The sequence below is a fragment of the Apis florea genome, unplaced genomic scaffold (assembly GCF_048593485.1).
Source record: "Apis florea isolate Af1SG1 unplaced genomic scaffold, ASM4859348v1 contig_1767_pilon, whole genome shotgun sequence".
Lineage (NCBI taxonomy): Eukaryota > Metazoa > Arthropoda > Insecta > Hymenoptera > Apidae > Apis > Apis florea.
This window is the reverse complement of record NW_028256473.1, coordinates 227,358-245,945: the sequence shown is the minus strand read 5'-3', so window position 1 is coordinate 245,945 and position 18,588 is coordinate 227,358. Positions and strand designations below refer to the sequence as shown.

At 40.4% G+C, this 18,588-nt stretch overlaps 1 protein-coding gene across 3 annotated transcripts in view; it reads left to right on the top strand.

Moving 5' to 3' along the window:
* LOC100868721 (salivary C-type lectin 2) overlaps positions 1–18,588 on the top strand; it is a 69,376-nt gene that overhangs the window by 44,160 nt on the left and 6,628 nt on the right. For all 3 annotated transcript variants that reach the window (XM_086908460.1, XM_012484662.3, XM_086908452.1), the window contains one exon: positions 18,423–18,535. In XM_086908460.1, coding sequence (XP_086764586.1) covers positions 18,423–18,535 — 113 coding nt within the window. The remainder of the gene's footprint in view (positions 1–18,422; positions 18,536–18,588) is intronic.

The window sequence follows — 18,588 nt, the reverse complement described above, 5'->3', positions numbered from 1 at the left end:
TTCTCGAGAAGATGGGTCTCTCGAGTTAACGGCTAGTCAGAATTCGAATCCTCTTCGTCGTCGACTCGAATTCTTAATTCTTTCTCTCCCTTCCATCCATCCATATTTTAATTTAACCTCTCGTAGATATTAATCAAACGAAACAAACTTTCCTCAACCGATTCTGTTTCTGCTCTCGATTAATTAATTACCGATTTGATCCGCTCGTCGAGATTTCGGGCCGCTGAAAAACCTCGGCCGGTCGTTGAATTCGCAATTGGAATTTCCAATCGATCGTGAAAGCGGCGGAACATTTACGTAAGACGACAGGTTTCGTCGTAACCGAATGGCCGCGAGACTATGTAAGTACACGCGTTCGATCCAGAGAAACGTATCGCGAAGTTGTATCCAGTTCCGCTCTGCCAAGGCCGGTCCTCATTGGAGAAAGTCGACTTCGTGACTAGTCTCTCTCTCTCTCTCTCTCTCTCTCTCTCTCTCTCTCTCTCTCTCTCTCTCTCTCTCTCTCTCTCTCTCTCTCTCTCTCTGTCGTGTTCACGATAATCGTTAGATGCTCGCGACATTCGTAGATACGAACGCGTGAATTATAGTTATATCCGAACGATAACATTTATGAGCAGACTGTATAAAATTCGTAACAACGCGTCTACGACAACGATTTTACAAGGAACGCCCGTGTTTCGCGCTTTTTCGGATTTTCATTTTCGATATTACATACACCGCACACGTTTTACGTTAATGGAACGACGGCTCGACATCGACTGAACGTAGAAATGCTCTCGCTTAATACGCTGTGTTTACATTTCTGGCTTGAAGCGTAGTACAAAAACTATCAACAACGTATCGACGTTCGAATACGTATTGTATTAATACGCGCGTGTATATCATATAAATCATTTTACTATTATACATACCCCTCGTTGTGTTAAACAAACTCTTTTCACGTATAAATATATTTCGTTTCATCGAAAATTGTAAAAATATAAGCGTTCGAATATGAATGAACGTGCGATAATACGAATTTCGAAGATTTCTTTAAATTCGTTATATTTTCGATAAAGGAAATTATCGATTATCGGGAAAATTCATCTCTCTTTCGTCTTTCTAAACAGCTTCAAATATAGCTTAATTCCATTTCGCGATATGAAACGATTAATATTGTCCAATTTCCCGAGCAAATTTAATTTACCAGACAGAAATAAATGGGGCGAGCTTCCTTCGAGTTGAGAAGACGTCTGGTAACCTCAGATGGTAGACGCTTTTTAATCAAAGTTAAATATCGGTCGTGTTTAACGCGCAATTAACATTTATCTTCGAGAACGCGAAGAACAGATTACTTTTCATCGATGCTCGATCTGGTTAAAGATCGATTCGTACGGCTTGTCGTGTACCGATCCGATTCGTTATCGAAGATCGCGAATCGTATTTAATTAGCCGTCAATCGGCCGGTTGTTTCAGCAAAATTTCATCGTCGATAATAACAAGAAACGCACGGTTCATTAATTCGTTGATTATTGAAACGAATATCGGCATTTTCGCTTCCGAGAACATGGAAACTCGCGACACGAAACGTCGATGATTTTAATTAGCGATCGATTGACCTTAATTTTCGAGAAAGACGAGAAAAGATCGTTACTCTGGTGAACGTTCGAGCAAGTGTAATTTCTCTAACGTAATTTAATAATATTATTAATAGAAATGTACGTTAATTACGAGGAAATTAATTATCAAACATAAATTTTAAATATTTGTATCGATATAGGGAATAAATTCTGGATAATTTCATTCGTTCGGACGAGTGGTCCGTTTGCAAGAGATCCAAGAGACACTTGAATTTAATGAAGAAGCACTAATTGTTAGAAACGATGTAAGCACCGTGCTACGTTCAATTACGGCTGGGTGCATCATAATCGTCGTAAATGCTCCACTTCCACCTTTCCACCGTCTGAACATCGCTGAAACGTTGAATTATTATTGTTACGAAACAACAAGGAATGGAAACAATAAATTAATCAGGGGTGAGGTAATAACGATGAATTCACTCGGTTGGAAACGTACATATATATATATATATTTATTCTGGCCTGAATTTTAAATCACCATTCCGATCTATATTTCCTGTATTCCATTTCAAATTTCCCCGATGATTTACTAATTATAAACTGCGAATCGAGAGTTAAACTGCGAGAAAAACTTTATCTCTTCTAGCTCAACGTTTGATAGTAATTAGTCCAACCGTGTACTTTTCTTTCGCGAATCTCGATAATTCGTCTACCTTTTATCGATCGAAATTATAAATATTGTTTTTTTCTTTTTTCTTTACCAAATCACAAATGAATTCGTTATTTTCATCGACACAAGCACAAGCTCGATCGGGTTGTGAACGATTCTGTCGGATTATTGCCGTTCGACGATGGGTGGTTTAAGGCGGCGCCGCAAACCGGTCGGCCCTCGGACCGAACTTTCGTTCCAACGGTGTTTAAACGATTGAAATTTCCACGGTGTCATTCGCCACGGCCGGCCGCACGAGAGTTAGACGACCTTGAATCGGTGAACGTGCTCCACCGTTTCGCCACTTTCGTCCTTGTCAAGATCCCACGAATCCTCCGTCCACGCAACATTTCCCGATTCGTTCGATCGATCTTTTCAATCGTCCCAGGGAAAACTTTTCCGTTTCGAAAGTTTTGTCTCAGTTTTAAACTCTTTTGTTGAATAATTTATCTCTAAACGAGTTTCTTTGAATAAGAAAACTAATAAGACGGTAGTTACGGGAAGTCTGCTAATGAAACTCGTGTTTTGGACGTAGAAACGTATATCTTCAGAAAGCACGTATCTACGATATCGAAGAATTTACATAGAATTAGATTCAAAGCTGTTTTGACCAGAGTCAAACATAAGATTGGATAGAAGAATGTAATATCTACGGGAGAAATGTTTGCCTAGTTTGCCGTTCAATAAGTATACTTGGAATACAAAGGAATAGCGTCTGTTTACCGCGATCTCATCGAAATTCCAAACCGATACGTAATATAAACGTGAAAGGGGGATGTTTGGATTTGTATCGAGTATTTGTGCATGCGGTTGAAAACGGGCAATTGGGAGCGAGTTGTAATTGAAAGTGAGAGTTTTGAGAGAGAGTTTAATTCAGCAGACCGTGAGACACGATATAACGACGTCGTATCATTATTGTCATCGTTCTTAAAATAACTGTTATTACTTTGTTCGATGTCCGTGCAGTATTGGCCGCGACCCAACATTCCTACGACGTTAATTACAATTGAATAATAGATTTGTATAAATTGCTATATCGATATGAATTGATTCGAGTTCGTGCCAAAAACGTTATCAACCTGTATCATAAGTAAAAGTTTAATTTATAACTTACGATAAGAATATCATCCGTTGGTGATTTTTCAACGACTTTCACCGTTGTAAAATATCGGCTCGTTGGGTGAAATTTCAACTCGATCCAATAGAGATTATTCGCCTCTTACGCGCGTTTTGAAGTTGGACGTAAACAACGATGGACGAACGGAACGCCTCTTCGTGCCTTTCTAAGTGTGACCCTGGTTACGAAACGAATCACCGAGGAATCTCAACTTTCATTTTCTACGCTTGTATCCGCTCGGGACGTGCTTCGGTGCATGCTGCTGCACGTGACACGCGTCGTGCACGTGCACGAGCGTGTGTCCACGCGTGGCAAATACATAATAACGACTGTTAAGGAGGAGTTCGAGCTTTCGATCTGGGACGGTGAATCTTTTTTTCTTCTTCTTCTTCTTCTTCTTCTTTCTTTTGGAAACACAACGTTGGAATGTTGTTGATTACCTTGTTACCATTTTATATTATGTAACGAGCGTGTGTGTTTCTTTTCTTCTTCTTCTTCTTTTCGTTTGTCGATTTCGAATTTTTTTAATTATATACACATTTGTGTTTTCGAATATGGGAATGTGCATTTTATTATAACGCGTCGGGTATAATAATTTTTCCAAAATAAATTGCTAACAAATTAATAACATCTTCTTCTCCTTTTTCTTCTTTTCGATATTCCTAAATATCCAGATTATCGATTCTCCAGAAGATAGTGTATAAATTAGCCGAGCGGGGTTAGCCGACTCTAGAGAGGAAAAAAAAAAAGAGAAGAAAAAAAGGAATTCCAAAGTGTATATATAATAAAATAATAAAATTTCAAGTCATCTGAAATCTATTTTCAAACCACTTGATCTGATCCTGACAGGCTGACCGAGGCCTACATTCTTGGGACGTGCGTTCATTGGTAAAAGGCGTTACGAAAGAATCCAACCGCTTCACTCCTTGATTGCTATATTCGACGATAATCGTATAATAATATTCGTGCATCCCATCAAAGTCGATTGGGAATATAAAATGTAGAGGAAGATAATTATTTCGTAAGATTTATAATGATTACCGAGCCATAAGAATTACTGTGTCGAAATCGAGAGAAAAGAAGAAGGAATACTTTGTTTGGTCTGTCGCGTTAATAATTTTTTGTTGTTGCGTTGTTGAAAATTTATGAAACTATAAAATATATTAAACTTTCGTCGAATCGTAAATAATCTATCCACGTCCGTGTAATGTATGTTCATAAAAGTAACAATTATTATTGATGTAATGCTACATTTGTCCATTCGCAATTAGTTTTGGAGAAAAATTATTCCAAAAGAAGAAGAAGAAAAAATCGATCGATCAACGGTAACGATAATTTTTATAAATGTATATGATGTATCGTCGTCTCGATCGAATACGATCGAGAGAATTTTTACTCGACCGACTCGATAAAATTATCGATCGGGAACGCGTTACGATGGAACTTCATTTATCGAAATGTAATTTTAATTAGGGTCTACTTAATTGAAATCCTGCCCATTGAATCCACTTATCTCGTAACCTCTATTATTATTTCGAACAGCATCGTAGGTAGCGAGGAAAATCGATGAATCTCTATTGTACGAGCTTCGGATATATCAACCATTTCCTCTCGTTTAAAATTAGAAATTCGAAATGTTTGTTTTAATCAATCGGTATTTTTTTTTTTTTCATAATAAAAAATCAAAGTCGAAGTCGACAATGGAAATAGGAGAAAAAATTGCATGGAAACGTTACGAAACTCGATGATTAACGCGAAAATTTCGAATTCGAGGAATTTTTATAATCACGATTATAAAATGATGGAAAAATAAGGTTAATTTATCGCATCGCGATATCGCAATAATCTAAGAGAAAAAAGTTACGTTCGTTTGATGAGTTTTAATTTCAAAGTTCTCAAAGTTGTAAATAATTACGAGGAGTGTTTTTTCTTTTTTTTTTTTTTTTTTTTAACTTTCTCCATTCCAACTAAATCTAGCGCATTACGTTATTTCAACATCGAAAGGGAAAATAAAAATAAAATACTGTAACGAATCATCGAGGAATAACGAAACTTTTACTCGAACCTTTTGATATAGGTCAGTATATAAATCTCGATAATATTTTGATATTTGCGTTTCTCTCGATTCGACGCAATGGCGTAACATTTCTCGCCTTTCTCAAGTCTCCCAATTATCCCGTTCGTGGTTTCCGTTCTGACGACATCGGGATATCGTAGATTGTAGCGCATACACCGCCGATCCGTGTAGAATTGTTACGTTGAGAGGAAGCGAAAGTTCTGTCCGGAATAAAATTGTAATGAAACGGCCTTTACCTAAATCGCGAATATTCATTTTTCAATATTCTGTCCATAATTGAAACGCTATAAGCGATGGAAAACGAACTTATTCCTTTTCCTAAAGCAAAGAATTAATAAAAAAAACGTGGCCATCAAGGACCATCCGCTTTCTCTCTTGGGCCACGTTCCAAATCGCGACGAATCTTCCTGGAACAAAAGAAATCGTACGGTTATTTATTTTCGACTCACGAGGGATGAAACGATACTACTCTCGACGTTGAAACCACTCGTACTCGAATAGTAGTCGTTCTACCGCGGTGAACAAGGATTCGCGCTTGTTACATGTATCGGGGCCCGAGTTGTCAATCGATCTCCTCCTCCCCCCAGCCTCGAGACGTGGAACAACTGTGCGCATCGGTTTGCCCTCGTCGTCGTCGTCGTCGTCGTCGTCGTCTCGTATTTTATTTCCACGTTTCTCCCCTATTGGCGGGGGAGGGAATGGTGATTTATCGGGAACGGTGACGCCTCATCGACGCCTCTCGATCGAAAGTACAGGGAATTGGATTCTCAATCGCGCTCCGTCACACATCGACCCGTCGAATAATCTCGCTAGAAATCTCTCTCATGAATAATTCGCGCCCGAGATACTTGTCGATACTTGCGTATTTGTTCCTAACGCTTTTGTAAACACTCGCCCTCCGCATCCATTCCCCAACTCGATCGAATCCTCTTTTCGACTTGGAATCCAACCGTGTGACTCCTTTCCCTAAAAATATCTCGAAACGATCTTTCTACGCGAAATTTCCTATAATAATCACGATTGAGATAATAAAATTTTCGCGCCGGAGTAGAATATTATTTTTCCTCCGTTGTTTAGTTATCATTCACCGTCACTTTTCTTTCTAATTACAATGTTCGTAATTAAAAAGAACGGGATCTATGCGCGATAAAAACCGGGAAAGTTGGACGCGTGTGTAGTAGCACGCTTCCTGCTAGTGAAGGATAGATTAATCAGAAAAGATATATTTTAATTTAGAAGAAAAAATTTTCCTCCATGAAATTTATCTCTTTGGAGAGTAATATTCGACTGTTTTTTTTTTAAACTCGAACGAATCGTAAAGGTTTCGTTCTTGAAAAGACGCTGAGTTTTGAAAAGATTTCGAAAGGATAAAAGGTCTTTGCTTCTTTGTATCTATCTAGCTATACAAAAATTTCTTTATCAAATTAATGGGTATAAAAATGTTGCTTTGTTTCTTCTTCTTCTTTTTTTTTTTTTTTTTTACGACTGTTTGATGCTTATTTTAAAAGATTTCATTCACGTGTACGAGTATAAAAAACTAGGCTTGTTTTCTTTCGTTTATGAGATAGGCACTTTTGTTAAAAATTTCAAGTCGTAGCGCGAAACTACGACGGCTTTGTACGACGGACCTACGCGTACTAGATATTTTAACAAGTTGTGCTCGTAGTATAGCGCTTACCTCTTTGCAACAATTTAAATATCCGGACACAGAAATATTCGAGTTACTATTTAAAACCGTTCTGAGATCTCCGTTATTACTTTTTATTCCGTATCGAGTTTCGATAGATAACAACGATTTACGCCATTCCCTGTTTAAGGCAAGGAAAAGTTATCGCATTCGTCCACGAAAAATCACAAGTCAAGGGGTTGAACGATCTTCCCCCTCCGAAACTAAATCCATCCGAAACCACTCCGTGGAACAACTCTATTCCCGAAACGATCTATCAACAGACGTGTCTACGGTTGTTGGTCCGTGAATCGGTATACGTCTACGACTTCGTGTTCGATTTAGCCATCGTGTTCCAAGTTCCGTATTCAGCTTCCAACTCGAACTCGAGAACGGAGGGACGGCTCGTGGAGCAATTCGAAAAGTTGCGGGCAAACAACGGTGGAGATTTCCAACGTCGTCGTCGTTACGAAGATGTCCCCGATGCGAACGAGCGTTTTAACGCGTAATCAGAGCTCGATCCTTCTCCAAAATCGATCGCACGCGAATTTCGACGTGAAACGACTCTCGTTAATCGAGGAGCAAGTATAACAGTTGGCCGGGGAGTATTATCGCGTATTAAATTCATCCGAAATTGTGAAATTTCGCAAAGTTCGCACGAGTTTGGAGTTGCTTCGTGTCGTTTGTTAATCCTTTCGCTATGGGCGATTTCTTCGTCTTGTTAGCGATCGCGTTTACGTCTTACCACAATTCGAATTGCTTTGACGGTGTTTATTGGGGGAAAAAAATGACGATAAAAACAAAATATCGATGCTTTCCAGAGAAAAATATTCGACGCGCGATAAATCGCTCCAATCGCTCGTCGTATCGTACGATACGCACCATCTTATGCAAGGCGACTAGAGTTATCCGATGGTATCTCGATGGCGTCATCTTATGCACAGTGATTATAGTCGCTCGTATATTTTAATAGCATCTTATGTAAAGCTACTGTAGTCGTCCGTAATGCTTCAGTGGCATCATCTTATTCAAAGGGACTATAATCGTCCGTTCTGCATTTTATGCAGAATGATTATAGTCGTTGGTCGTAGTATCTTGATGGCATCTTATGCAGAGCGACTATAGTCGTCTCCGCAGTATCTCAGTGACATGCAGAACGACTCAGTATCTCATAGTATCATCTCATAGTATCTCAGTGGCATCTTATGGAGAGCGACTTCAGTCGCCCGTAGTATCTCAGTGGCATTTTATGCAGAGCGATTATAGTAGTAGACAAAGGATTAATAATTAATAGGACGAGAAGAGAAGAATTCGTTGCGTAAAAGCAAAGGAGAAAGAATTTTTAAAGGATCCGGTCCTCCGTCGCGTTGAACGTTCCTTTCACCTCGATCCGCTTTTTTTTTTTTTTTTTTTTTTTTTTTACGCCTCCGCAAGGTTCTTCCTTTCGAGGAACCGAAATTCCCCATTGTTCGCAAAACAGTCCTCGTGGTTACTTTGGAATTCGTGGAAGCTCGAGGACTCTCGCCTTTCGACCCGTTTACCACGCGTAGGATCCAGTCTATGGTAATCCGTGGTGGTGGTCTCGCATCCGGTGAAGGCCGCCCGTCCTCGAATCCGATTGAAAAGCGAAGGTAGCCGCCGGTCGCCGTTCAGTTGGTCGTTGCTCGCCCAACGGGAGATTCGCCACTCTTCTCTCTTTCGCTGACTCAGCCTCGCCCGAAAAATCCTCTCCTTCTCTCGAGAGGAGTTCCATTTCCTCCTCGTTTGTTTTCGCCGAGGGGAAAATTTATTTTCGCCACGCGTACCGATAAACGTCTTCTTCGAAACGAGGGGATGGAGCGATAACGTAAGGGCAAATCGTTAAAAACAAGCTTCCATAACTTGACGACCGAGATTCGTATAAACTATCTTCGAGTTCTTCGTCGAGAAATCGAAACGAGTGGCGGCGGTGGTGATGGTGATGGTGATGGTGGTGGTGGTGGTGGTCGATCACCGATCCGCGCGACATTCCACGACCCATTCGCGATAACCGCAGTGGAACGGAACGCACGTGCGCGAGTCTGTCCATTCACTTTCAGCGAGCGAGGCCCTCAGCGTCGCGCCGATCGTGGAACGCGCGTGGAAGCGCGTTGCATCCTGGGACGTATGCTCCTGTGATTCCTTTCGAGTCGAAGAGACAGGATGTGGTGGAGGCTGTTCCTGCTCGTTGCGCTCCTCGTCGGATCCTTGGAGGCTGTCCCTGGCAGACTGAACGGTAACGTGTCCCCAACCTGCTGCCGAGATAAATTTCACTCGCGTTTCCACGCGTTTCGATCGATCGCGAGTGTATACGTACACGTACGTATGGTGGTACGAGTGATTTTATACACAGTGTTGCCTCTCCTCGTCGAAGAAGAAAGTTCGACACTACTCGGTTTGATATTCCATTCGAAGGAGAAAGCTGTTTTTGAATCGAGTATTCGAACGAGGAAGTAATAATTGAGGTTTGAAAACGAATGTTATATTATTATTAGTTTTGTTTCGAGGTTTCAAACTTTTTCCTCTCTCCCTCTCCCCCCCCCCCCCCCTTGATCATTTTATTCTTGAGCTCGGTGATTACGGTGTACTCGTTAAAATTTCTCTTCGAAACAATTCGGATTGTCCAGTACGTAAGTACGATGATCGATGCAACTACCGAGCTATTATCGAGATCGATTCGATTGTCAGGGAATCCGATCCGAATCAAGGGAAGATCAATATTCTCGAATGTTGAAAAATTCGTTTCCACGAATTTAAAACATTGTTCGCGACACATTTATCTCGTTTCCTGATCCATAACTTGCATTCCACACAATTGTGTTCCCAAAACATTCGGTTTCGGCATTCTGAACAAAATTCTAAAACACGAGGTTACGAGGTCGATCTCTAAAATCTCTCTCCAACTGGTGTAAAATTTTCAATAACGCAAGAATTTAATCTCCATTACTGTCGAAATCGTGGTTTCGTAATAAAAATATCGGAACGCGTGGAAAATCTCGACTCGATCGAAACTTTCTTTCTCTTCGTTTCCGAAAGATCGCTCGGTTTCGACAAACTTTCGCCGACCATGATCGCTAATACCTCCTCCCCGACCTTGAACGGTATGTTCATTGAACGAGCATATGGCTCGTATAGCCCCGAGCTATGAATTCCTTTCCTTCGATCTCGTTTTCAGCGTTTATCGCTTACCAGCCAATAATAATAATTTCGTGTCGTCGATCTCTCTGTTGGATCGAACGGTTCAAGGTTAGGACTCGTCGACGTTTTCTCCTCCGATCGAAACAAAACGCGAAATATCGAAATACTCGAACGAAATACTTTAAAATAAAATCGCACCATCGATATTTCCAGTTCAAATCTCGAGTATTTCCTTAATTTTCTATCGAAACCAGTTTGACCCACGCGAGAGGAAACTTAATTCGAAACTACTATCTGCCTCGAAAGTAATTCTAACGTTTATCCCAAACTTTTTATCCGAGCGAATCGATTTCTTTCTCCCTCTTTTTCTTTTTTTTTTTTTTCGCAACTTCTAATTAGCGCACTCGCCCCGATTTACCGGTTTCGAGAAGCGAACGAGAAGCCACCGGATGCATTCGTAATCCAGCCCTCCGGATCGATTCGTTTCCCCTCCCCTCCGTTTCCTTTTCTCGCTCGTTCGCTTCCGCCGATTCTCGAAACGATCTCGAAGCGGACCCGTTTCCGCGCAAGAGAAGGGTGTATAAATCACGAGGCGCGCGATAGCCGGGACACTGAAAAAGATTAATGAACCCATTGTGAGCGAAGAACGCCAGTTTGACGGTATTAGGAAACTGGGAGCGGAAAAGGAAGAATTACCATCCGCGGTTTCAGAAGATTGCACAGCCTGCTACGAATTTCGTCGCGCTCTTCATTTCGTTCGATGATTGTATCAAACGTGATCGAGTCGAAACGAAAGGACGGACGGAGATTTCAATTTCGAGAAACGGCAATGAATTTCGTTTCCTCGATCGTTCGTGTCCTTTGGCTTGGATTTCGTGCAAGACGGTCGGCGAACGCTCGTCACGCTCCACGAGATTAATTTACAAATCGAATCGCGGTAAATGGCGGCGAGTTCGATCGAATTCTTGCCCGGCCACGTTTCAACGTGTTGATCGAAAGAAACATCGATTCAAAGAGCGATATTGACACGGAAGAAACGTGTATATACAGGTGAATTGTATAATCTCCGCGATTTATTTTATCGATCCAATTTTATTTTTCAACGTTCGTTGAAAAGCTCCGTTTCGTTTTATATTTTATAGAGTGTTAAAGATCCCGTGTTAATTATCGTTTAATCGCGATCACGGATTAAACGTTTTCTTGCGAAACTGCTTGCGCGCGTTACGCTCCAGAAGAGTAATTTCTTAATGAACCGGATCCAAACCGCAACGGGAATGCAGAATGGAAGATAAAAGCGAGGAGTTCCCGCTTTTTATCTCACGTTACGAGTTCTATAAGCGTTCAACGATAATGGTAGAGAATAGAGAATTTCCTGTCTGCCAATGACGAATATTTTATGATACTTTTTTCTCCATTGCACATTGTGTTGACGCGAGATCGCGTACAACAAAGAATGAATATAAGGGAAACAGAAAATCGAGAAGCTTTTTCTACGTTAATAATTTCAAACTTTACTTTACCTTCGTTTCCCTTAAAAGCTTCTCCATATTTTATCTTGCTTGAAAATATAATGGCCAAGGGATGAATACTTTTTACGTCGTCTCTCGATAATTTCCAACGTTACGATGTAACGTGTTCGATACAAATTTCAATCGAACGAATTATCGAACGAATAATTATTGGTTGAATAATCCTATTGACGAGCTTGGCAACGGAAAGAAGAAAATTTTGCATCGGTAAACCAATCGTAACAGCTGATTTCTAGGGAAAGTTTAACGGATTAGTAGCAGCATACTTTGCACGTTTCGTAAAACGATAACGAGAGTAAACCAAGTAATCCTACTTAACTGGAAAAGCAACTTACGATCAATTTCTCTCGTCGACCGTTGTAGGATCAAAATTTTTATGGTAACGAGAGTTATGCTCGTTGATCGAGTCTGTCTGGTACAACATTTAACGTTGCATCGTGGCTCATTTGAGAATCGTTGCTCCGTTGTATTCTTGTCGAAAAGAAAATTTGGAGACAAAGTTGGACGAGTTATCGTTTTATTTTCCTTCGTCACTTTGGCCTTGGTTCAGCCTCGGAGAAAATAATGACTCTTTAAACGGATAAATCTACATAACGTGATAAACAATTTGGTTTTTCGAACGTTCCGTGCAAAGGTTGGGGGATTTATGCCGTTTCCCCTCGGCGGCGATAAATCACTTTCGGACGACGATCGCGAGTTTGGGAGGGGGGAAAGTTGTGAACGAACCTTCGCAATTGGAATTTCACGCCTCGGGGAAACTTCGAGGCACGTGCGCGCGATTCTGCACGCTTATTTCCCATGAAAATATCGTAATCTCGGATTACGCGACTCTTTAAACTTTCTTACTGCATTCCATCTAGTTTCGCGATTCCTTCTGGGGAGGGATTGAAAATATTCAGTTTTTCTCCTCAAAACCGATTCGTTCTCTCCTCCCTCGAAAGGTCACGTAGATTTTCTCTCGTTCGTTATTAATATACACATATCTTAACAATGCCTTGTTGAAAATTATTGGAAAATACCGTTTTCCTCACTCGCGCTCGAACATTTGCGATTCTATTTATCGTTTCGACGAGTCTCGCTCTTTCTTCGCGTGTAAAATTCTCACGTGGCCGTCCACGCGATGTTCAAAATGTCAACGCGTCTCGTTCGCGCGAATGCAACGAAATCGCGATTATAAGCTGGTTAAACTTTTTCGAATCGGAATTTCGAAAATTTCGAAAATTTCGAGGTATCCGTTTTTCTGGTGTGCGTGTTTGGGGGGAAGAACGATATCGAATATCATTCGGATAAAACGGTAAACGGTGCCTTCTGCTCGCCGTCGATAATATCTTGGCCGGGTCAGAATTTACGGGAAACAAATCGATCGATAGGGAGAAGGGACTGGTTGCTCTTCGATGAATTACGATTCCCTCGTTTTTCTTTTTTTTTTTTTTTTTCACGACCCCGTTGATCGTTTAATGGAAAATAAATAACCCGCGATCCGAAAGGTTCGGGTAAAAAATATAGATTTTTTTTTCTTTTTTTTACGCGGCAAAATTTGTATCGTGCTTCGTAGCTTAATGTTTTTCGAATTCTTCGAATAGAAAACGTGCAATTTTTGCCCAATCTCGGAGATTTGGACGAGCGATACTTGGAGGATCCCATAATAAAAGGATCGTAATAAGAGGAAAGATGATCTTTCGAGCGAAAGATATGCATGAGAGAAATATTTGCGATTATTAAAAAGACGCGGTATTATATCCGAAGCAATGGTAAATTAGACACGTTGATGAGAAACACGTGTTTATTTTTATTCTCCCATCTTTTACGAGCGGGAGTTAAAGATGTTCCTTTTTTTCCCCGCGTTTCTTTTATGTCACGGTTGATTGTCACTTCGTTCCCCAAAGGAAGTTTAATTATCCTATCCGACTCGAAAGGTCATCGCGGATTCACGCGCACGGCCGCTTCCACTTCGAAGAAGAAAAAGCAACGAAGGAGAAAGTTTCGGAACCGGTTGCCTCTATCCTCCTCGACGTAACCGTCCCGTTATGCGAAAAAAAAAAAAGAAAATAAAATAAAATAAAAATAAATAAAAGGGAGTAGGTCGTGCTAGCCGATTATTTCAAGTTTCTCCAATAATTCCTCTGCGTAATCGCGTTACGCCCACGTTTTTTGTTATGGCGAAATTCATTTCGTTAAGATGAGAGGGAGAACGATATCGAAGTGAGTTTTTTCATCGAAACTAATCAACGTATCCGTGACATGGATTCATTTTTTTTTTTTTTTTAATAAAGTAAGTTTTTTTCGAAAGCTGAATTAACGGTGAATTAACGGACGGGGAGGGAGTGTTTTATCAAAGTTTAAACTCGTATAACGAGAGCACTCGAATTCGATTCGATGTGATTCATTTTTATACACGCGCCCTCTGCCTTTTAAATCGTATAATAAACGTTATTCAATGAAACGTTTAACCATTGAATTCTGGATGATCTCACAGAATTGTGAAATTAAATATTTCATATGTAACCTAATATATTATAATATAGTCGAGAGTTGATTATCGCAGGAATTTCAATGAAATTTCAATTAATTCTGTATCTCGTCGTCGAAATTTGAATCGAAAACGAATAATTTAATCGTAATATAAAATTCAATGAATTGAATCTTTTCTCACTTTTCTATATTCTTTTTTCACGCCTAGTTACAATCCAAATTAAAAATCCTCGAATATATCTTTAAATGCTATAAAATTTGTAAAAATAGGGATATATATATAATAAAATTCCAATATTTTTCTTCTCCACATATCACCTCGTAAGTAAGTAGAAATAGAAAGAAAAATTTTACATCGCGAATATATTATCTCGATATTCTTCCCCTCGCCTCGCCAAACTCGTGTTGTCTCGAACAGCGTAAGACAGTTTTCCAATTCCAGAGACATTTTTGCAAAGCCCGACGACCCAAACTTAGAAAGACTCAAACTTCCAACTCGATTTTTCGAATAACTCGGTTACCCGAATAATCTTCCGCTTGTCCAAAGAATTTTCGAACCAAGCAACCGCCTTCCTCCGTCACGTTTAATTTTCCACCGGACGAGTCTATGCACGTCTTTGCCAACGCCCCCGAAAAATTGAGATAAATACCCGAGCGAGGAGCTAGACTTTTACCAATTAACTCGACAAGTTTCTAATCTTGACGTTGTTACGAGTTTACGACCGACTAATCTTCCTCCTCCTCGTCGCGACTATTTATCACTCTTAGCTGAAATTCGCATTATTATTATGTAATCGTTAATTTTGACGGGAACAAGTATGATAAATGTTCGTTCAGCGTGAAATCTCGTTGGAAAGAATTTTGCGACGCTTCATCTTCGTCTTCATTTCATTTTTCAAAACTCGGTGAAAGTTTTAAATCTTATTATATATATTTTTTATTAACCGAGTTGGAATTTTTCTTATCCGCCCTTATTCGTAAAAATGACGACGATTTTGGTTTCGCACAACAGAGACGGCTCGCACACGTTTCTCCGCGTCTCGATTCCGTAACTCGATTCCGGCTGTTTTAACGTCAGATGGAAACCTGCCTTTTCCATTCCCACGAAGCGATCCTACGGCTTTCTCCTTTCTCGCCGATTCAATTCGGCACAATTGTTTCGTTGTCTCGAGTTGTCTCCGATCATTGTACGCGATACGAACACGACAACTTCTTCCATTGTACACACACACACACAGTTTCTATCGATCTTCTTTCACGCGATAAATATACTCGATGGAGTTGGAAAAAAATCTCTGTCTCCCCCGAATGCGTAAATTTCTATCAGGAAAACTCGAAATCTACGTATATTTTGTTTTGACAATCGTGTATCGTCGATTATTTACTATTATTAATATCATTACTCGATCGTAATAATCGAGTGGTGAATCAGATTTATGGCCTGTCGTAAAATTATAGGGCGGATGATTGGACGTGTTCCAAAATAGGTGGCGGACGGTTCACGGCCAACTTTTCTAACGCGTTCATTAATTACGACAATTATTCCGAGATTCGAGCTTATTAACGATCGTTAATGATCGCTTTACACGCGAAGATAGCGACGTTTAACAACAAACTGGTGCTCGATAATCGAGCGACCGCTCCAATTAACATACAGCATCGTTTGGGCGTGATTCGCCCGTGATTTTCGATAAATTACCGCGATAAATCGCTTACCGTTAAACATATTTCGCGTAAATAATTAATTCGACGAATAACAACGCGACGAAATATTTTATTCTCGGTGTTGGAACGAATCATCGAATTAGGATTTCGTTCGACGATTCGGTGATTCGACAATGGTCGAGCATGGTGCAATTTTATTTTTATCGTTAAAAATATTACACGTAATAGAAACTCGATCATATTTTTCCCTAATATTTTCGATTCTACTTCTCGTGGCGTAGAAAGTGATCGCAAAGCGTGGAAGGAAGGACAACACACATGCTCGTTTCACCTTCGCTTTGTATCGAAAACGCGAATCGTGTATCGAATCGTGTTCGGGCGAAACCGCGATTTCTCCAAAGATTATCGTAGCCAAGGTTTGCATTAATTTTCTAACACGCCTTCGATACTTTTTCGTTTCTTCGCGACACGAAAATCCGTATACGCGTAACGTGGCATTTCGTGGCCAAGATTTTATCTCGTCACTTCGCGTGGAAAATTTTAAGCGAGAAAATCTGCAATTAATAATTATCGTAATGTGGAGAAAAATTGCGACTCGATCAAAATGTAAATCGACTCGCCCCGGACCATGCTGTAACGCTATTCCTAAATCCAATCAACTCTCGAGGACGCACAACCAAGGATTCGAATCGTTCCAAAACGATCTGAAATTGCATCTCGAATCCAGACTCCAGTTTACCGTCGCGTCGCGAAACAATGGTCAAACAGTAGGTTTCGATTCGACCGATCGATCCGGAATTTCTCTCCAGAAACCTCTCCCTTGCTTGACGATAATCAAATTTCTAATATCGAATTTCGTCAAAAATCGAAAGTATTCGTCACGAACGTTCGCTCGTTATCGGGAAAATTAAAATTTAATTCCAACTTGCAACTCTAGTTACGATATTTTTACGAAGGGACGAGGTTCCCTGGCGGAGCGTTTTCGCGCGAAGATAAAAAAAAAAGTGGGAATAAGGGATGGCCGGTGTCTATTGAGAGATCCGTTGAATATTAATGGAGGGGGACACGGGGCGACGATTAACCAAGCGATTATTAAAATATGCAGAACGCCCGTCCTAATTAGTCCAGCGACGAAAGCGAGAAGAAGTTTTTGCTCCTCCTCCTTTTTCTTCTCGCCGACCAACCTCCTCCCTCCCTTGCTTTCTTTCGTTACCCCTGCTCGATTACTTCGATTCCACGAGCGCGACAATTTCCAATCCCTCTCCCGGATCGTAAGACTCTTTTCTTGCATTCTTCTTGTTCCAACACGTTCACCTACGATACTCTTCTTCGATTGGGCCGGTGATTAATCGGTGAGAGGTGGTTTTTCTACGCTTTTGTAATCGTGATCAAACTTGTGTCGTCTCTTTTAATACGAAAAGAAACGACTGACTTGTATTTAATAAATATTTTCGCAATTTGACGTATGGTCGTGTCTAGGGACAAGAAAAAGTGAAATTGCAATCGTGTTATTTACATAACGTTAAACTTTAATAAAGTAGCATTACGTTCCGTGATACGAAACTTTGGAGGTGATCGAAGGTGAAATTTACCTCGATCGATTGCATCTGGCGCCGAAAATTTGTCGTCGAGATTACGTAAAACGAAATACGTAATCTCTCTCCCTGTTTCTTCTTAGCAAACGAATCTTTCTCTTCCTAAATAAGTTCTTTTTTTTTTTTTTTTTTTATTTTATTCCGGTAACAACGCCCGTTTAAATTTTAACGAAAATATTTGATAAAAGATACATTCGCTGCTTTTATCTTAACTCGACCGTCTAGACTAATTAACTTCGTGCTAATTAAAAAGTTCATTCCTTTGTTAACGGAAGGCTTTCTTCGAGGCTGATTTCTCTACGAAGTAACAGTTCTCTTCTCCATCTTTCCACCATTGTGCTTTAATAAATAATATAAAAAAGAAAAAAATAAGCGTTATTTTCCGAAAAGGATGATATTAATCCGAAATACAATCTGATGTTTAAATTCTGACCGAGTTTAAGTCGAATTTAAGGAGAAGAACAAAAAGATCTATCTTTCAAAGTCGAAGACGCGAAATCCTCAAGTTCTTCGAGTTAATAAGTTAAATTGCTCGTTTCCATAGAGGTGTTTTATCGAAATTTCGGCCGTGTAAAACGATTGCTCGAAGCAGCAGCGGTGTCGATATTTCCTCGAATCGCGCTGCCAAGAAAAGAATTCACTTTTCCGCTTTACGTAACGAATCGAGTCCGATCCTCCGCTGGTAATTGCGTTCTCTCGCGACGACGTCCAACGTCGGAGAAATCTATTACGCGAATTGAAGAAGGAAATTGTGGAAAAGTAAATAATACAGCGAAAACCGTAATTATTACCGACGATACTTGGGCCCTTCTACTTTTTCGCCCTTTCGATCCGTCCTCCGTTTCAACCTTCAATCTTCTCTCTTTCGTTTTCACAGACGACTGTCCCAACTGCGTGGACGAGCACACCACCAACCTCGCCGCCTCCAGATGGACCATGCCGCTGCTCAAGCTCGGCGAGAAAAGATATTATCTGGGGATCTTCTTCAAGGTATCTTTCCACTGCCGATCACTTTGATTTATCTATCCAGCTCGCCTCGCTAC